Raw genomic sequence first — 21,988 nt, 5'->3', positions numbered from 1 at the left:
GCTCTATCAGTTGAGCCAAATCTGCTTCCCAATTAAATATTTTGAGGCTAATGAAAAAGAAAACAAATACCAAAACTTATAGAACAAGGTGGTGCTGAGAAGAAAATTTATAGCTCTAAATACTTAACTGAAAAAAGAAAGGTTTCAATTCAGAGTACTGGTAGTTTGAGGCTTTTGTGGACCCCAGAAAAGATCATGTCCTTACTAGAGCTAATCCATTCCTGTGGGGGTGAACCTGTTATAGGTGAGGCCTTAGATTACTTCAGTTAGGGGTAGGCCTTTGATTAGATTGCTTTAGTAGGGCATGACCCAGGGTGTGTCCTCTTAGGGGAGTTTTTTATAAATGGGATGAATATGGAGAGAGAGCAATTCAGAGAAGAGCCCACAAAAGCTGAGACAAAGCCACATAGAACAACTGAAAGCTGAAAACGAGGGAGCCTGGAGGAGAAGGCAGAGACTCAGATGCCACCATGTACATTCTCACGTGACAGGAATCTAGGATCACCTACAGTCTTTGGGGAAAGAGCATCACCTGATGCCTCTATTTGGACATTTTCACAGCCTCAGAATTGTAACCTTGCTATCTAATCCCCATTATAAAAGCCAACCCATTTCTGGTATTTTACTTTTGGCAGCTTTTAGCAAACTAAAACAAACCTTACCTCAAATCTAGAGGATCTTGAAGGTTAACAAACTAATCCCAAAGTGAGAAGAAGGAAGGCAATAACAACAGAGTCAACAAAATGAAAATGTGGTTCTATGAAAAGATCAATAAAATCAACAAGCCATAGACTGACGAAAGGAGAGCACAAATACGTAAAACCAAAAATGAAAAGGGGGACATAAATGTCAACCCCATAGAAATAAAAAGGACAAGAGGAGGATACTATGAACAACTGTATGCCAACAAGTTGGATAACCTAGAAAAGATGTACAAATTCCTATGAATGCACAAACAATCTACATTGATGCTACAAGAAATAGAGGAATTCAACAAACCAGTCACAAGCAAAGAGATTGAACCAGTCATCAAAAATCTGCCAACAAAGAAAAGTCCAGAACTAGATGGCCTCACAGATACAGTGCAATCACAATCACAACTCCAATAGATGGAAAACTTATATGGAATAATCAAATTTATATGAAGGGTATGGGGACCTAAATAGCCAAAGCCATCTTGAAAAAGAAGAATCAGATTGGAGGACTCAGAATACCTAATCTTAAAATTTATTACAATAAAATAAACAGAAAAAAAATTACTAAAAAGATACAGTCAGGACAGTGAAAGTTCCAAGGAAGGCAGTGTTGGAGTAGGCAGGGAGAGCTAATTCTCACCAAAGAACAGAGAAGGGCCTGTTCAGAGAAGCTGTCTGAGGGACATGCTTTAGTGGTCATCAGACTAGAACAGTGCTACACACTCCTAGGAGGGTAAGGGACAGACATGAACCCAAAACAACAAACATGAGTTACAGTTACCAACCCCTTGCAGTGGCCAAGAAGGGCTCCTATCCCAGACCCCCAAGATATTAGGCCTGGAAAAAACCCCTGCCTCACTGCAGCTGACAGAGAAGGAAACAGACATCTTCCTTCTCAGCTATTACAAAGGCAAAGGGAGGAAGAGTCAGGGGCTCCTATTCAGTAAATTTGATGAGCAAAGCCCACTTTGATCTCTGTTGTGAATAGACCAAATCACAGGAAAGTAGAGATTGAAAGGTGTGCCAACAAGTGCCATCTGCTGGCCAGTCTGGAAACTGCATGTAGAAAAACTGCTGTTAGATATCTCTTTACCCAAACTCCTAGAAAAAAATCTGAACCCATTAATGAGACCCTGGCCTGATTTTAATAACTTGAGCTGGGCAATTTTAAAGATTTAGAATGAGTTGAACCAAATATCAAAGAAGAACTGTGGGAGGAAAAAAAAGGATAGGCAAGAAAGAAATTGACCATAATAGTAAATTTACCAACATATTCAGATGCCTAGACATCAGCAAAAAATTACAAGCATACTAGGAAACAGTAATAGATGATCCAGCCAAAGGAACAAACCATATATCCTGAAGAGACACAGGATTTAAGACAATCATAATCACATAACACCCCTAAATCAATCCAAAGACCTGAAAGAAAACATGACTAAAGAGATAGAGGGTATTAAGAAGACACTGGCTGAGCATAAAGAACAATTTGAAAGCCCACAAAGAAAAGTAACAGCTTATGGTAATGAAAGACATGATAGATGAGATTAGAAATACATTAGAGGCACATAAGAGCAAATGTGGATTGCTTGACAGAATTAGTGATTTTGAAGACAGAACATCTGAATTAGAAAAGAGAATGGAAAACATGGAACAGGGTCTCAGGAATCACAAATGACAATGCAAAATGCACAGACGTGTGTTATTGATGTCTTTCTTAGAAGGAGGAAAGAATGGGAAAGGGGCAGTAAGAATATGAGGAACTAATGACTGAAAAACTTCACAACTCTTATGAAAGATATAAATATCCATATCCAAGGACAAAATACCCCAAACAGAATAAATCTGAACAGACCTACTCTGAGACACCTATTCTTCATAATGACAAATACCAGAAATAAAAAGGGGATGCTGAAAGCAGTAAGATTAAATACTGACCTCTCACCAAAAACCATGGAGGTGAGAAGAAAGTGGTATGATGTATATAAGGTACTGAAAGAGAAAAATTGCCAGCTAAGAATTCTGTATCCAGCAAAACTGTCCTTCAAAAATGAAGGTGAATTCAAAGACTTCACAAACAAAAACTGATAGAATATGTTACCAAAATATCAGAATAAGAAGGGAAACTAAAGGGAGTGCTGCCTCTGAAAGGAAATAACAAGGGTGAGCGACTTGGAAAAGAATGTAGAAATGAAGATTATTAAGAAGGATAAGTTAAAGAGTAAAAAGACAGGCACTAGTACAATATGACAACAGAAAGCCAAAGGACAAAATGGATTAAGTAACTAATGCTTTACAGTAATAACACTGAATGTTAATGGCTTGAACTCTTCAATCAAAAGACATAGACTGATAGAGGGGATTAAAAAAATATGAGCCATCTATATGCTGTCTATAAGAGACTCACCTCAGATGTTAGAACACAGATGTTAAGAACACAACCAGGTTAAAAGTGAAAGGCTGGAAAATTATGTTCTATGAAAATGGTAACCAATGTCAAAAACAAAGATTTTTCATTTTTTCATGTCTCTGATATTCCAATTTTTCCTTTATTTAATTTTTCTAAATTTCTACATATTCTATATCTAACCTTTAAACCCATCACTATATTCCATTTTTCTAAGAAGTTTTGGACTATAGAGAGGTTCAACTATGGTGGGGGAGGAGCACTTGTGTGGGGTGTCATTGGTGGGGGGCACATGGTTGGGAGGGAGTTCTCCAGGGCATTGTATACAGGGTACATAGAAAGGTTTGGATATTTTCATAGTGGTTTCAGTTGGAAACGACAGATAAAAGAGAGTGCTGAATTTCTGACCAGGGGAGCTCTATCACATTCCCCAATGGAACAACAACAATCTTCCAAGTGCAATGGCAAAGACCAATAAAGATGAATGGTCTAATGATGAGCCCTTGCTACTGATGGCTCTGATTACGAGCCTGTGTGCCTGAAATATGAACTAGGCCTATAGCTGTGGGGTGCCTAAGAGTTACCTCCTGAGAGCCTCCATGTTGCTCAAATGTGGTCACTCTCTAAGCCAAACTCAGCATGTAGATGCATTGCCTTCCCCCCCAGCATGGGACATGACTTCTGGGGATGAACCTCCCTGACACTGAGGGATTACTACCAAGCACCAGCTGATGATGTAACTACAAAAAGACCATGAACAAAGAGGTCAACTCAGACCGGCAGAATATCTCAGCCTACATGTAATATCAGGTGTTAAAAACTGCTCTTTGACTTTGGATAAAAAGGGGGAAATGGAAAGGACAAGTGAGTTTATATGGCTAAGGTCTCCAAAAAAGAGACGGCAGGTCATCGGGGTGATGCTTATGCATGCCTCAGCAGAGTACCAGAGACAGCCAAGGTAGATGGAAACCCAGGTGCTGGTTCTGAGGGCTGCAGTGACCCACATGTTCTATGGTCAAGGCAGATGACTCTGGAGTTCAGGCCCATGTCAGTTGGCCCTACTTTGGAGTTTGTGTTCCTGAGTGTGAAGTTGGACTCAGATATAACCTTTCCACACATGCCTCTTCTGTTACTTTTACCAGACCTGTGGTTGGTGTTTGAGTTGGTGTATACTCAGGATACCTAAATCTCTGAACTGTCCATGTGATGACCAGGCCCTGGGCCTCAGCAGACTTGTGGCTCCTACCCTCTGGTTTCTTGGACTTACCCTGGCCAGCTGACAGGGAGGTGAAAAGGGTCAACCACCACACCAGGAAGCCAAGAGTGCCCACAGCTGCAAGCAGAAGAGTTGCATCCATCATCCATGTGGAATCTAAACCCCCTCTAGATGTAGAGGGGGGCTGGACATAGCCATCCTAGGTCCCCAAGATGAAGGAATAGAGTATGGATTAGAGTGGACTTACTGGTGTGCTGCTGGGGAACTATTGTGATTAGTAAGGGAAGAAATTGTAGTAATGATGTGGAGAGGGTGGCCACGGTGGCTGCTGATGGTCGGGAGAGGGAAGAAGAGGTATGCTGTGGGGGCATTTTCAGGATTTGGAGTTGTCCTAGGTGGTGCTGCAAGGATGGATGCTGGACGTTGTGTGTCCTGTCGTGGCCCACTGGGTGGACTGGGGGAAGTGTGGACTACAATGTGGACCACTGTCCATGTGCTGCAGGTTCTCCAGAATGTATTCGCCGGGTGCAGTGGATGTGCCACAGTGATGGAAGAGTTTGTTGATGTGGGAGGGGTGGCGTGGATGGGGTGGGGGGGGTAAATGGGGACCTCATTTTTTTTTTTTAAAGATTTTTTTTTTTTTTCTCACCCCCCAACCAGTTGTCTACTCTCCATGTCCATTTGCTGTGTGTTCTTCTGTGTCCGCTTGGATTCTTGTCAGCGGCACTGGGAATCTGTGTTTCTTTTCGTTGCATCATCTCATTGTGCCAGCTCTCCATGTGTGCGGCACCATTCCTGGGCAGGCTGCACTTTCTTTCGCGCTGGGCGGATCTCCTTATGGGGCGCACTCCTTGCGCGTGGGGCTCCCCTACGTGGGGGACACCCCTGTGTGGCACGGCATTCTCTTGCGCGCATCAGCACTGCACGTGGGCCAGCTGCACACGGGTCAAGGAGGCCCGGGGTTTGAACCGCGGACCTCCCATGTGGTAGACGGACACCCTAACCACTGGGCCAAGTCCGCTTCCCCTCATATTTTTTTAATGTAACAATTAAAAGAAAATGAAAAAAACAAAACAAAAAAGAAAATAGTAACCAGAAAAGAGCTGAATAGTGGTACTAATATTAGACAAAATAAATTTAAATGTGAAGCTGTTATAACGATGAAGAAGGACATTATGTATTAATAAAAGGGGCAATTCACCAAGGAGAAACAACTATACTAAATATTTATGTACCCAACCTCCATGCCCCAAGAGACATTAGATACACACTAGCAAAACTGCAGGGAAAAATAGATGTCTCTACAATAATATTTAATGACATTATTTAAGACATCATTCTCAGTATTGGATAGAACATGTGGACAGGATAAACAGAGAGCTTGAATAATATGATAACATGAACTAGAGTTAATGGACATCTATACAGTATTGCGCCCCAAAACAGCAGGATATGCATTGTTTTCTAGCACTCATGGATCCTTCTCCAGGATTGACCATATGTTTGGTAACAAAACAGGGCTCAAAAAATTTAAAAAGACTGAAATTAAACAAAACACCTCTGATATAATGGAATGAAGCTGGAAATCAATAATGGATGGAAAAAGGGAAAATTCATAAATATATAGAAATTATACAATGCACTCTTTAATAATCAGTTGGTAAAGAAGAAATTGCAAGAGAATTCAGCAAATATCTTGAGACCAGTGAAAATGAGAACACAGCATATCAAAACCTAGGGGATACTGCAAAGGCAGTGATGACGGAAATTTATAGGCCTCAATGTTTACATTAAAAATAAGAACTAAAATTTAAGATCTAACTGCACACCTGGAGGAACTAGAAAAAGAACAGCAAACTAATCCCAAATCAAGCTAAAGGAAAGAACTAGTAAAGATCAGAGCAGAAATAAATGAAATTGAGAAAAAAAACAATAGAATCAACAAAACCAAAAGTTGGTTCTTTGAGAAAATCAAGAAAATTGACAAACCCTTAGCTGACTTACAAAGAAGATGCAAATAAAATCAGAAATGCAAGGGGAGACATTACACGAACCCACAGAAATCATAAGAGGATACTATGAACAACTGTATGCCAAAGACTAGACAATGTAGACAAGATGGACAAATTACTAGAAACACTTGAACCACCTACACTGATCCTAGAAGAAACATAAGATCTCAACACACCAATCACAAGTGAAGAGATTGAAAGTCACTGAAAACCTCCCAAAGATGAAAAGACAAGATACTGATAGTTTCACAGGTGAATTCTACTAATCATTTAAAGACAATATAATACCAGTCTTGCTTAAGCTCTTCTAAAAATCAAAACAGGAAAGAATGCTACCAGACTCATTCTATGAAGCCAACATCACTCTAATACCAAAACCAGATAAAGATTCCATGAAAAATGAAAATTATAGACCAATATCTCTAATGAATATAGATGTAAAACTCCTCAACAAAATACTTGCAAAGTGAATCCAAAATCACACTAAGGGAAGCAGATGTAGCTCAATTGACTGGGCTCCTGTCTACCATATGGGAGGCCCTGGGTTCGCTTCCCAGGGCCTCTTTGTGAAGGCAAACTGATCTGCACCTACAGAGAGCTGATGGCCCATGCCCTCAGAGAGTGACAGCCCGTGCCTGTGGAGAGCTGGCACAGCAAGATGACACAAGAAAGGGAGACAAGCAGACACAGAAGAATGCAAAGCGAATGGATGCAGCAGACAGTAAGCAAGTGGCAAGGGGGTGGACAAATAAATAAAAATAAATTTTAAAAAAAGCACATTAAAAGAATTACACACCACAATCAAGTAGGTTTCATCTCATGTATGCAAGGGTGGTTCAACACAAGAATATCCATTAGCATAATAAACCACATTGTTAAATGTAAGAAGAAAAATCACATGATCCTCTCAATTGATGCAGAAAAGGCATTTGATAAAATACAGCACCCTTTCTTGATTAAAAAAAAACAATCCAAAACAGGAATAGAAGGAATCTTTCTGAATATGATAAAGTGCATGTATGAAAAACCTATAGCTAGCACTGTACTCAACAGTGAAAGACTGAAAGCTTTCCTGCTGAGATCAAGAACAAGACAAGGATGCCACTGACTCCACTGTTCTTTAATATTGTGCTAGAAGTTCTAGCTAGAGCAATTAGAATACCAAGGGTTCTTAACCTGGGGTCCATGAGCTTGAATTGAAATTAAAAAAAAAAAACACACATTATTTTTGTAGGAATGTGTTGGTACAGGTGTGATATATTTATTAAATAATATACAGTATAGTATGGACCTAGTAAGGGGTCCATGGTTTTCATGTGATTGGCAAAGGGATCCATGGAATAAAAAAGGTTAAGAAACCCTGGACTGGATAAAGAAATAAATGGTACCTAAATAAGAAAGGAGGAAATAAAACTTCCACTATTTGCTGATCATATGATCTTATATCTAGAAAAATCCTGAAAAATCCACAACAAAGATACTAGAACCTATAGACAAGTTCAGCAAAGTGGTGGGATATAAGATTAATGTGCAAAAATCAATAGTGTTTGTATACACTCTGGATGCGCAATCTGGGGAGGAAATCAGAAAAAAAAATTCCATGTATAATAGCAACTAAAAGAATCAAATATTTAGGAATAAACTTAATCAAGGACATAAAGGACCTATATTCAGAAAACTACAAAACTAAAAGCAACTGAAAACTTAAATGGATGGAAGGATACTCTGTGTTCATGGACTGTGACACTAAGATGTCACTTCAACCCAAAGTGATTTATAGAATCAATGTAATCCCAATAAAAATCCCAACAGCCTTTTTTGCAGAAATGGAAAAGCCAGTTATCAAATTCAAGTTGGAGGACATTCACTTCCTGACCTTAAAGCATATTACTTAGCTACAGTGGTAAAAACAGCATGGTACTGGCATAAAGACAGACAGATTAACAAATGGAACTGAATCAAGAACTCAGAAATAGACCCTCACATCTACAGTCAAATGATTTTTGATAAGACTGTCAAGCACTTCCAGCTGGACCAGAACAGTCTATTCAACAAATGGTGCTGGGAAAACTAGACAGCTATATCCAAGAGAAAGAAAGACCAAATCTCTAAAACCTTATACAAAAATTAACTCAAAATGGATCAAGGACCTAAATATAAAAGTGACAACCATAAAGCCCCTAGAAGAAAATGTAGGAAAACATCTTTAAGACCTTATGGTAGGCAGTAGTTTCTTAGACCTTATACCCAAAGCACAAGCAACAAAACAGAAAATAGATAAATAGAACCTCCTCAAAATTAAACACTTTTGCACCTCAAAGGACTTTATCAAAAGGCAGCCGACTCAATGGGAGAAAATATTTGGCAATCACGTATCTGATAAATGTTTAATACCCATGTATAATAAGCGATCATACAACTCAAAAATAAAACTGCCTGTTAAAAAAACAGACAAAAGACTTGAAAAGACAACTGTCCAAAGAAGAAATACAAATGGCAAAAAAAAAAAAAAAAAAAAAAGTTCAACATCACTAGTGATTAGGGAAAAGCAAATCAAAACTACAACGAAGGAATAAGATGTGGCTCAAGTGATAGGGCCTCCACTTTCCATACAGGAGGACCCAGTTTCGATCCCTGGGGCCTCCTGATGGAAAAGAAGAGAAAGCGCGCCTGCATGGTGAGCCAGTGTCCATGTAGTGAGCCAAGTGCCCATGTAGTTAGCCGAGTGCCCACTCAGCAAGCCAAATGCCCATGTGAGTGCCCATGTGGTGAGCCAAATGCCTGCATAGTGAGCCAAGTACGCACAGCTAGCCAAGTGCCCGCACAGGTGAGTCATGCAACAAGATGATGATGCAACAAGAGAGAGATGAAGGAGAGAGTCAAGATGAAGTGCAGCAGAGACCAGGAACTGAGGTGGTGCAATTGACAGGGAACCTCTCTCCACATCAGAGATCCCCAGGATTGAATCCTGGTGAATCCTAGAAGAGAAAAATGAGAAGACAAAATAGAGAAATAGATACAGAAGATCACACAGCAAATGGACACACAGCAAAAACAGCAAGGTGGGGGGAAGAGAAGAAAAAAAAGTAATAAAAAAAATCTACAATGAGATATCATTTCACACCTATTAGACTGGCTGCTATTTTAAAAATGGAAAACTAAATGTTGGAGAGGATGTGGAGAGACAGGAATGCTTATTCACTGTTGGTGGGAATGTAGAATGGTATAGCCACTGTGGTGGACTGTTTGGCAGTTCCTAAAGAAGTTCAATATAGACTTGCCATGTGGCCTGCCAATACCATTATTAGAAATATACCCAGAAGATCTGAGAGCAGTGACAGGAATAGGCATTTGCACACGATGTTCAGAGCGGCATTATTCACAATTGCCAAACGTAGGAAAAACACAGGTATCCATCTACTGATGAATGGATAAACAAATTGTGGTGTATACACATGGTAGAATATTATGCAGCAGTAAGAAGAAATGAAGTTGTGAAGCATATGACAACATGGATGAACCTGCTGGACATTATGTTGACTGAAACAGAACACAAAAGGACAAATACTGTATCACTGTGCTATTATGAAATAAATATATAAAATCATGGAGTTAATAATTAGAATATAGGTCACCAGAAAATAGGATGAGGGTAGAGAATGGAAAGCTGATAGTTCATCTGTACAGAATTGGTAAAATGGTTGTAACTATTTGGAATTGAATAGAAATGCTGAAAGCACATCATACTGTTTGTAACTAGCAGAGCTATTACATGGGTATGACAGTGGTTGAAATGGTAAGTCTAAGCTCTTGATTATTACTAGAAGGAAAGCTGAAAAATGTAACATGGAATTGTATAACAATGAAACCTTATGTAAATACTAATATGGGTGATGTTATATATATAAGACTTTTTACAAAATATAAATACAAATATACTAGAAAGAAGGAAAAAATAGCTATGTACAGCAGGGAAAGCATAGAAATTGAGAGGTGATGAGTTTTTTTATTATTATTATTGGAATAATTAAAGTGCTCTAGGAATGACTGAAGTGATGAATGCACAAATATCTGGTTAAACCGAATACCACAGATTGTACAATTTGGATGGATTTATGCTTTATTAATATGTACCAATAAAACTGATTTGTTAAAAAAAAACACAACTGTACAGTATTGGCACAAGGACAGACATATCAGTCAATGGAATTGATAGCTCAAACATCAACATTCATTTTTATGACCGACTAATTTTTGACAATGGTACCAAGTCCACTCAATGGGGAAAGAAGAGTTTCTTCAACAAATGTTGCTGGGAAAGCTGTATGTCCATATGTAAAAGAATGAAGGTGAACTCCTGCTTCACATCCTGTATAAAAATCAGCTCAAAATGGTCCAAAGACCTAAATATAAAAGTCAGAAGTATAAAACTCCTAGAAGAAAACCTAAGGAAGTATCTTCAGGACCTTATATTATGTAATGGTTTCTAAGACTTTACACTCAAAGCACCAGCAACAAAAGAAAACAACAAGTAAATGAGACTTCATCAAAATTAAAAACTTTAGTACATCAAATGAGTTTATGATTAAAGTAAAATAACCTACTCAATGGGAGAAAAAATTGGAAACCACATGTCCAATAGGAATTTAATATCCAGAATACATAAAGAAATCCTAAAAGTCAACAATAAAAAGAACTCATTTTAAAAATGGGCAGAGGGTGAATAGACATTTCTCCAAAAAAAGATACACAAATTGGTCAAAGAGCAAATGAAAAGGTGCTCAACATTATTAGCCATTAAAGATATGCAAATCCACAGTGAGATACTATTTCACATCCACTAGAATAGCTCCTATTAAAAAATTGGAATTTTACAAGTTTGGAGAAGATGTGGAATAGGAATGCTGATTCACTGTTGATGGGATTGTAAACTGGTGCAGCCACTGTGTTAAGACAGTTGGGCTCTTCTTCAGAAAGTGAAGAATAGAATTACAGGACCTCAAATCTCACTTCTAGTTATATACCCAGAAGATTTGGAAGCAGGGACTCAAACACATATATTTTTTAAGTTTACTCTTTATCTTTTTTTAAAAAGATACACAGATCACACAAAATGTTATATTAAAAAATATAAGAGGTTCCCATATACCTCATTCCCCCACACACACACACACCCCACTAATATTTGCACACCAATGTTGATTGCCTAAACACAGAAGCAACCCAAGTGTCCATCAATGGATGAATGGATAAACAAAAATGTGGTATATACATACAAAGGAGTTTTATTCAGTCATAAAAAGGAATGAAGTTCTGATACATATTACAACATGTATCATCATGTTGTATGAAATACATCATCATGTTGAATGAAATAAACCATACACAAAAGGACAAATATTGTATGATTTCACCAATATGAAAATAATGAAAATAAAATTCAGAGTCAGAATCTTGAATGTAGGTTACTAGGGGCTGGGATGGAAGTAGGGAATGGGGAGTTAATGCTTAAATTGTATTTTCTATTGTGATGTTTCAGTAATAGATTATGGTGTTGATAGCACAACATGTGTACTTAATTTACAGCACTGAATTGTACATTTGAGTATGGCTAAAAGGGGCCATTTTAGATTGTGTAAACTACTAGAATAAAAATTTTAAAAAACAAACAGGACTGTACAACACAAACAGTGAAGTTTTGGACTATAGTTAATACAATTTTAAACATTCTTTCATGAATTTTAACAAAGCTAATAATGCAAGATGTGTATTATTAAGTATATGTAAACTATTCTGTGAATGATTTTTCTGTAAACCTACAATTTCTCTAATTAAAAAATGGGTAAAAGGGAAAAAAACAATACAGGATAACTGAGTAGCACATTCAAAATTAGTAGAGTCAGTTCTGGAATTTTTTCCTCAGTTATTTCCCCTTTAAGCTTCTGGCATTTTGAGATTATTTTATGAATCCCCAAAAGAAAATGATTATGTTTGTAAACTATTCTGTTCCTCTGGGTATGATACCCTTTGATTGCATTAAATTCAGTTGAGGGGTCTATGATTAGATTACTTGATAAGATGGATTTACAGCTTTGTATTAGACTATGTCCGGTGCAACTCAGGTTGAGTCTCCACCCCTTGCTGGGTCTGATGTAAATGGAAACAGCGAAAGACTCACTGGGTCCCAGGAAAAAGAAGCCTCCATGTTTGATCCTGCTCTCTGAGAGGACTGCTTAAGTTGGAAGCCCCAATAGGCTCCACCCATAGAGCAGATCAAGGGGAGACCCTGAGTCTGGTGGCGAAGATGGAAACCCCAGCAGAGATTGGTGGCCATCTTGCTTCAACACATGGCAACATGCCAAGATCAACTTTGGTAAGAAAGCATCTCTGCCAATGCCTCAATTTGGACATTTCAGGCTTTGGAACTGCAAGCCTCTGCCCCAAATAAATCCCCATTATGAAAGCCAAAAGATTTCTGGTACTTTGTATTGGCATCCCTTTGGCAAACTAAAACAAAGCTGGAGTTCCAATCTCTTCTTACGAGATACAGTTTCTTAGTCTTTGGTACTCTTACCTCATTGAATTTGGCTTAATTCTTACTACTCAGAAAGTTCTTTCTTAGGGAAAGTCTTCCATATCTCTATTTGTCAAACCCATGAAGCAATCATGGGTTTGAGGCAATCTCTCTTCATCTGACTTTCTCCAACCTCATTTAAAATCTTTCCTCTTTTATATTTCCTGGCTAAAAAGAAGAAGCAACTTGTCATTGACATTGTCCTGTTGCTTTCTAACTTTGGTCACTTTTCCTCCACCTGCATTTTAGATATAAATGTACCCTAATACCTTCACCTATCACCTATGTATATAACTCTTATATCTTCAACTGCAATAATGCATTATTTTAGAAGAAGGGGGCCTTCAAGATTTGGAGATTAGGGATCCAAGCTCATAAAGGAGGAAATCACTAAGGCCTAGAATAAAAGCAAGATCAAACTTTTAGTTACATTTTTTCCAAATGGACCTTTAGCTGCCCCTGTCCATCTACTGAACAATATACCCTGTCATTATCTATTTAAAATATCTCTATTGTATTACATACAAACTTTTTCTGTTGTTTCATTGGTTTATGCATCTTCTTTAAGTATCACATTTACAGTTGTTTTAATGGGTAAAACAAGTCTCCATTCATTTTCAATAATTTCTTTATTATTATGCATTTACTTTCTTAGAAAAACATTAAGATCAATTTGCTAAGTCTCACTCACACCCCATGGAAAAAAAGGAAAATCCCTGGGATTTTGACTAGTACTTCAAGAACAAACTAGGGATCATTTAATATTTACCACAACTATATAAGTTAACTCTTTCCATTTATAGCAGAGAAAACTAAAATAGAGAAATTAAATGACTTTTTCAAGGTCGCAAGTATTTGAGCTCAAGGATGCAACTCAAGAAGGAGCAAGGATTTTGTGCCATTCATGATGTTTCCCCCAACTGAGTACAGTTTTAGAAGACAATACCAGTTGAAATAATCCAGAGAACTTTTGTCTGGTTCCCTGGGCCAACAGAGACTGCATATGTTAAACAGATGTGATGTATTTAATCTGTGAGCAAGTAAAAAGAAGCACTGACAGTTTTTCTCCAAAACAGTCCCATTAACTGGCAGGAAGAAGGCGTTTGGGAGATGGAGGTGCCAGCTTGGCAGCATATCCTCCAGCCGAAAGGAAATAATAGAAAATGAAGTGCAGTAGAGGTGACCTGGAAACACAGACTAATCACTTGCACACTTACACAGCTGCTCACTCATGTGCTACTCATTATCCATGGCACACCAGATTAGAGTCAAAACTCTGTGCCAGTCACCTTACACACTAAATAAATAGCACCATCACTTATGTCAGGAATTTATTTTCAGTATTTTTCATGGGTCTTTACTAATAACAAGCCAAAATCTCAATCTTTAAACAAGTTAATTTAGGAGTACCTCTGCTTTTTTCATTTGGGGTGCACTTGTGATAGATGAAGTAGTCTGTGCTAGGTGAAGTAATGGTAGGAAAGAGTATACTTCCTCAACATCTGACATGCTTTATATCTGTGTGCCTGAATTCTACAAATAACAGTTAAGTGAGCTTGGATCAGCATCCAGAAGGACCAGTTTAACGGTTATTGGCTGGTATTTTCAAGGGCAAAAAAATGGCTTTAGTTTTTCTGGTTGTAATGGACCAATCTGCACTATTTATGACCTTCACCAGTCTTAACTGGCCATGCCATTAGAATCAGGATTATATAATTTGTAACTTAAGACATTAAAAATGTAACCTTTGATATTTTTAGTATACTACTTTCCCACTACTCTTTACTTTTTCACCTATAGACTTATATTTAGGAATGTCTGCTATGTAGTCAACATTTTCTCATGAACACTGACTGTTCTTGTCTTTCATTATCTTGCTTCTCTGTAGTATATTATTCTAGCAACTAGTAAAGAATTAGCTAGTTTCTGAACTGGTAACGAGTCTCACCAACCATCAATGCATTATTGTTCATACACCAAACTAAAGTTGTGTAGTCACCAATAAAACAAATATTTGAAATAGTACAACCAGTTCAGAAATAATGATAATATAGCCAGTTGTCAATAACTAAAATGAAGACATGATTCATGATGAGTCTTATCTATTATCCACAAAGAAAGCTATTCCAAACATCTCCTTAAGTGGCAATCCATATGCTTATAGAGACACTTGTTATCTATTAACAGTAGAGGCACTTAAAAGTCATTATCAAATTTATCTGTGTTTTATAGGACAAGTGTGTCAACCAAGGGAATAAGAATATCATTTGCAAAAGGATTAATTGTAAACATCAAAATTGCTACAAAAACACAGAACTACCTATAATGATGAGTATATATATGAATATTCCCTTGTCCAATCTCAGGTGAAATTTATTCCATTAATAAGGACACTGCTTAAATCATTTTCAAATATCCTCTTTTAGAGTCATCTTAATCCTAAGAATACTTTTTTGAATACCCTCAGTGGTTTAAAATATATACATGTTTCTGTACATCTCTTGAAAAGATTTTTTTTTTGCTTGTTAGAGAATAGCCAGAAGTTATGAGGAAAAGTTTTGAGCTATAGCAGTACTGTGGTCTTCTAAATTTTGTATGTATAAGTTAGAAATTTGTCTTTTATAGTCTCCTTACATTATGGCTTCAGTTTTATATTCCTTGTGCTAATTTGACATAAAAATTAGTAGAAAGTACCCATAAATATGTTTAAGATTTGCATCTTTACTTCGTGAGACACCCACACTTGCTTCCATTGTGCAAGTAGTCAAATGAAGGATCACATTGCCACTTAACCAGTGGCTAGCACTGCAGAGATCTATTAATATTTGTCACCCAGTTCAGTGTTTTACCAACTCTGAAAAATGAAAAAGAAAAAAGAATCCTAAAAGATTGTGAAGACTGCCAAATAAAATGCTTGGCTAAGGACTAAAAGCATTCTTGGGAGAAAAGAGTTTGCTCGTTTATCATTATCTATGACTAAGCTCTAGTAAGGTGGCCTTCAATTAACTGACTAAAATGTCCCTTAAAGACTTATGTGCTTTTTTAAAGAACCAACTTGTGGCTTTGACCATTAATTTTCTACTGTATTATTGTTTTCTTTCTTTAAAATTAATTAATTTATTTATTTCTCTTCCCTTTCCCCCTCCCCCAGTTGTCTGCTCTCTGTGCCCATTTGCTGTGTGTTCTTCTGTGTCCACTTATATTCTTGTCAGTGGCATTGGGAATCTGTGTCTCTTTTTGGTGCGTCATCTTGCTGCGTCAGTTCTCCGTGTGTACAGCATCACTCCTGGGCAGGCTGCATTTTTTTCATGCTGGGCGGCTCTCCTTACTGGGTGCACTCCTTGGGCTCCCCTACAAGGGAGACACCCCTGCATGGCATGGCACTCCTTGCATGCATCAGCATTGCGCGTGGGCCAGTTCATCACACGGGTCAGGAAGCCCTGGGTTTGAACCCTCAACCTCCCATGTGGTAGGCAGATGCTCTATCCATTGAGCCAAATCCGCTTCCCCATTATGATTTTTTAATCCCATAGTTAGGTGGCAATGTATTTTATTATTTCCACATGTGTAGGTATTTAACTTTTATTAAGCTCTAATTTAATTGCACTGTAGCTGGAGATCATACTCTACACAATATTTTTTTTTTAATTTGTTAAGATTTTCTTAACCTTGACCTTAGTATATGATTTTATAAATTCTTCATATATGCATAAGAAAAATATGTCCTCCCTAACTGCTGGATCTAGAACTCACATCCATTAGGATAAGGTTGTTAAGTATGTTGTTCAGATCGTATCTTCCCTATTCCTGCTGATTTCCTACTGGATCTATATCAATAAAGGAAGTTAAAATCCTCCAGACAAACTTCTGACAAGACTAATCAGAGAAAAGACAAACAATGTTATGAATATAAAGGGGAAAGGAGAATATAGCTAAGGATAATACAGCAACTATACTCAAACAATTTTGAAAACTCAGACAACATGGAAACGTTTCTAGGAAAAAAAACTTATGAGATGTGACTGAAGAAGAAATAAAAAGCTTGATTAGTCCCCTAACTATTAAAAATATTGAAGCAACTGTTAAAAATTTTCCCATGAAGATAAAAAATTAGATAATATAAATGGTTGTAAGTATATATTTTTCTGGCATTTGGGAGAAAAAGTCAGGGTTTATCAGAGAATATGTAAAAGAAAAAACTATGGTAAAAGAGTTAGACATATATAAACACACACACACACACACCCTCTGAATATTTATATGAATAAAAGCTACTGTTGTTCTAAAAGGCCCAGCTGGCAATTTGCCCAGCCCTGGCTGCTCACCTGCTGATGTGCCAGGGCTATTCCATGGGGCAATGGCTGTCCCCATCAGACCAATCATAAACCACCATTGCTCACAGCCTCTGCCAGGAAGGAAGAACACCTTGGTTGGTGCCATTTATGGATATGAACGAGTTGTTCAGATATGGAAAATAAGGCAATGGAGTAAAAAGGAGGCATTTTGGGGAGTCAAATTTTGGGGGTCTGAAGGGACTGTTACCAAAAGATTTCTAGATGTTTCAGTTTATGAGGAAACAAAAACATCCAAATTTCCCCATGTTTAGTATATACAACTTATTTTCAAAGTTATTCCCCTTTATTATTTTTAATAGGGCTCACTCATTTATTAAGCATATTTTTAGGATACAGGAAAAGGGAGTTCAAATCTCTCCATGTAAATATCTCTTCCTTCAGAAGCAGCATTGCAAAAATCAACCTCACTGAACCACTTGAACAGACTTCAAAAGAACTTCAACCACTCACCTGGATACATGCCAGAGGCTCATTTGTCCAAATCGAATAGCCACCGACTAAATATATTCTCCCGTTATGCACAGCAACTCCAGATTCATTTTGGCCTAAAGTAAAGAGAATTGAATAAAAAGAAAAAAAAATCCATTTTCCTTCATGTTTTAATTAACCCTTTTGCCACTGAGGAATGCAGTTTCCTGCTGTGGCACACTTGTATACTCAACAGGATTTCGCAGCAACTGATCACTGCCTCCCAGTAGTCACATGAAAGAATTAACTACTATTTCTCAGGTAAAGATTCTCTGTGTTAGGTCAGAACCAGGCCAAAACACTTAATAGCCAAGTTAGTAAATACAGCATTAAATGCAACAATAATTAATAAGCCGTAGAGAACTAAAAGCTTTACACTATATAATACCCCATTAATTTATAGTGGTGGAAATAAGGTGTACTGTAGAAATGCAAAACATCTCATACCTGACAGTGCTTTTAAGGCAGTGCTTATGTTTGTAAAGTATGGCTGCAACCCCAAGAAGCCAATAAAACAGAGCCATGCCCCTAGCACGGCAAATGAAGACAAATGGCAGAAGAGATTGATAAAGTTACTACCCTCCATTTCTTTACATACACAACAGTTTAAAGACCATATTAAAGTTCTTGAGCTGATACCAGCCTGGATAACCCCCAGATACTGACACACCAAAATGATGAAAGACTTTTACCCCCTATTTCAAAAAGAAGACAAAATAACTCACTACCACACATTCTTTCCTGGAGGACATCAGAGAGTGAGACAGTCTCTCTTTATTGATGGGCTGACACAGGATTGACTGGGGTAATAAATAAGCTGGGTTCTGTAGCAGGCACAATCACAGATCCAGGGACAGGGGGTGTGAGGTACCGCTACAGCAATGTGGAGAGAGTTAAGTAACTGTAGATGGGCCTCAAAACACCCTTCACAAGAATGGGAGCTCAATGCAAAGCATCTAACCCTTCCCCACCTCCCACGTCGGCTATGCTCCCAATGCCACCGCCACCCCCAATAACAGCTGTGAGTGACTGAGGGCCCTCTGAACATTTTAAAATGTCTTCAGGAACTAATCGGACCCACCACTTTGGGTTTGTGTTTTTCCTATTAGTAGAGTAGCCTGGAAGGGAACTTATCACTTGTGGGTGTTAATAATGCAAGGTGTTGAGAGAAAAAAGTTTTTAACTACATAAAGAAACAGGGGTAATTTGTTCCCTGCTTTCTTTCCTTTCATTCATTTGGCATGAGACTGGGTTCCATACATAGTGTTGCTCTGTGGAAATGCCTGGATGGATATGTGCAGACAGAAATGCACCTGAGCACCACATACATATGGAGAGTTGCCCTAAGGTTTAATTTTTCAGAGAATATAGCCAGAAATATTTGACAGGGACAAAGAATGAAGACTGTGCTTCTTCACTCACAAGAAATATAATAGGACCAAATGTAGGGAGCGGACTAAAAAAAGTACATGGCTTCTGTAAAGGATTTGCTAACTCTCAGGGTCTGGTTCCTCCTGTCGGCATCAGGGTTCCCACATAAATACCGACTGACAACAATGGACTGGACATGCCTCTCAGCCACAAGAGAACATGGCAAAAGGTAATGGTCCCCAAGGAACGCTAGATGCTTGGCCACCTGAATGAGTCAGGTTATGCTGTGCAATGAACAATGACTACCTTAATAAAAGAAAGTTGTTTTACCACCATAGACATGATATTTAGAGAACCCCTGAAGATGAGAGCACTAAGAAAACAAGTTTGGCAACTTTTTGAATCTCTGCTTTCCCTAATTTTACTTAAAGGGTACTTGCCAGTCAACAGGTTGAAGTTACAACGCGTCCACTGGTCAGTGTCTATGTTATAAGAATCTATATGCCGCACGAGAATCCGGTCATTATTGTAGTCTAGGTCATTGCCTCCAAGAACATAAAGCTTCCTTCGGACAGCAGCCATGGAATGGTAGACCCTTCTCTGCAGCATGGGGCTGCGGCTTATCCACTCATTCTGAAAAAGGAAGTTAAGGTGAATTCTATTAGGAGGGACTTCCCACCACAGAAAACAGCAGTGAGTACCTCATGTTTATCAGTCATTTATTCTGTTTGGCTGATGATTATGTAGGTTGAAAGGTATAGGCCTCCTAAAAGAACTAGTGCAGAAGAACCACATATTTCATTGTTTATTTGGGACTTACTTAAAGGCATTTCTTCTTGTTTGGGTTGCATTTTATTTTGATTTTTATGAGGGGAGCATCAGACCATAGAAATCTGTATGATGGCTATTGCACCCAATTCAGAGAATTTTACTCATGAAAATTACTTAAGAGTGAAAGCACATGGCTAGGTATATTGTGTGCAGTAGTGCAGTGATTAAGGAAACAGGCTCTAGACCCAGAATAACTGGTTTTATAACCTGTGTGTGACCTTGAGCAATTTATCTAACCTCTCTGTGCCTGTTCGGTCATCTGTAAAATAGGGATAACAGTAGTTACTTTGTAAGGCTGCTGTGAAGATTAAAGGAGTTAATATACATAAAGCATTTAGACCAATGTCTATCACATAATGTCTAGTAAATGTTCACTATTACAAAATTATTGTGATTATTATTGGCTACCTGAATTTATTCTCAATATGCTAAGGTAAGCGTGGCCTTGCTCTTTCTTCCAAAATTAACCTGCTGGGATTGGTGAAAGAGCTAGAATTTGGTTCAACATTAAGCTTCCCATACTACTTTTGTATCACAGCCTCCTTTAACAAATTACCATTACATTTTCTGGCAAATTGGAAAAAGTTACCTCTAGGCACATAGGTATTTGTTTTGGTAGAAGGCTAAGTTTGATATGTAAACCATACGGAATGGTGATGCCTCCAGTATTTGGTCCTAGACCACCCCCATAAAGAGAAAGGTATGCTGTACCCTTCTCACTGTAAGGCTCCTATTTAAAATGTAATGAGAAAATCTATTAAAATCAAATATGACTTTAATTTTAAATCTCAACAAAGTAATAAGCAGATAAATAAACCTAGCCATTTCCTTTCTACATAAACACTAAACATACAGGAAGAACCCAGATTCCATTTTGCCAAAAAAAATCTGGATTTCGACCAGAAAAATCATCTGATGTTTTGAACAGATAGAATTTCAACAGTTTAAAAGCTGTAGGGGAAGCAACAAACAAATAAACAAAAAAAATCAACAAACATGCTGTATAAATATTGGTTCATTCGATATAGGCATATCTGCTAGCTTATTTCTAATTTTTGTTTTAAAGATACACTCAAAAATGAAAGTGGTTTGTACAGTTTGAAAGGCTTGCATTTATGTTACCCCTTTTTGAATATACAGGAATGTCCTTCCCATCGAATACCTTCTTTAACCAAATAATCAAGCCTTTTTTGGATATTTTGCTAAGAAATATCTTTAACATGTTACACAGGAGTGAATTTAACTCAAAACTCTGATGTTTTCTTTAGGTGCTTTCAATGAGGCAACCCATTATAGTATTAGGAATCAATGTTTGCATTAGCAGTCTGGTCCCCTACCACCAAACTATGCATGCCATCTGGTTTGCAAATCCTGCCTGCATCCCCTGATTATATCTTTAGCTTCCTTCACTGCAGTGCCTGCCAGGTGAGCCACCAACCGCTGCAAAGGCAAAGAAACAGAGAGGCCTGGTGGGGTCATTCCTAATAAGCTAGCGTGTGAATACTAATCAGTGGTGGGGAAGCAGAGGTCACCCAGCCTGCCTGTTGGCAGGTAGCGATGTGCTCTGTGGCAGATGGCAGGTATTATCGACTCTCCACAAAGGCCTAGAAGAAAAATAAGCACTAGGGCTGAATGATAGAGTTATTGAGATTCTGAACAAGATGCAAGCAGATGTGATGTTTGCCAGTACTCACCGTAAACAATATGCCAGCAGAATTTTAAAAAAGAGCATGTGTGTACAAACATGAAACAGAACTCATTTGAGAAATGCTAACACCTTCTTCCTCTTTAACCACATGTGCACCAAACTCTAGCAACTACAATTAACAACCCCTCCTGGGACACCTGACCTGTGGACATACATGCTCTGAAATCTGCAGCTTCTAATGGCATTGGGAAACACTTGCAAAGGGAGAGATGCCTTCTTGGAATTCAGAATCAAGTAATTGTTAAAGTAAATAGATACCAAATAGACTGAGGTCACTCTGGGCATACATTTGGTAGCCAATCCCAACTCAGATTGCTGAAGCCAACCTGTTGTTTCATGTCCCAGTAACAT

The 21,988-nt window shown here is 38.1% G+C and overlaps 1 protein-coding gene across 4 annotated transcripts in view; it reads right to left on the bottom strand.

Annotated features, from left to right (window-relative positions):
* KLHL32 (kelch like family member 32) overlaps window positions 1-21,988 on the bottom strand; it is a 255,100-nt gene that overhangs the window by 9,139 nt on the left and 223,973 nt on the right. For all 4 annotated transcript variants that reach the window (XM_058307167.2, XM_058307168.1, XM_058307170.2 and 1 more), the window contains 2 exons: window positions 19,539-19,731; window positions 17,710-17,804 (listed from right to left, as the gene is read on the bottom strand). In XM_058307167.2, the coding sequence (XP_058163150.1) occupies window positions 17,710-17,804; window positions 19,539-19,731 (288 nt within the window). The remainder of the gene's footprint in view (window positions 1-17,709; window positions 17,805-19,538; window positions 19,732-21,988) is intronic.

The sequence above is a fragment of the Dasypus novemcinctus genome, chromosome 11 (genome assembly GCF_030445035.2).
Source record: "Dasypus novemcinctus isolate mDasNov1 chromosome 11, mDasNov1.1.hap2, whole genome shotgun sequence".
Lineage (NCBI taxonomy): Eukaryota > Metazoa > Chordata > Mammalia > Cingulata > Dasypodidae > Dasypus > Dasypus novemcinctus.
The sequence above is the reverse complement of the archived record's forward strand: the minus strand, read 5'-3'. Positions and strand labels throughout refer to the sequence as shown.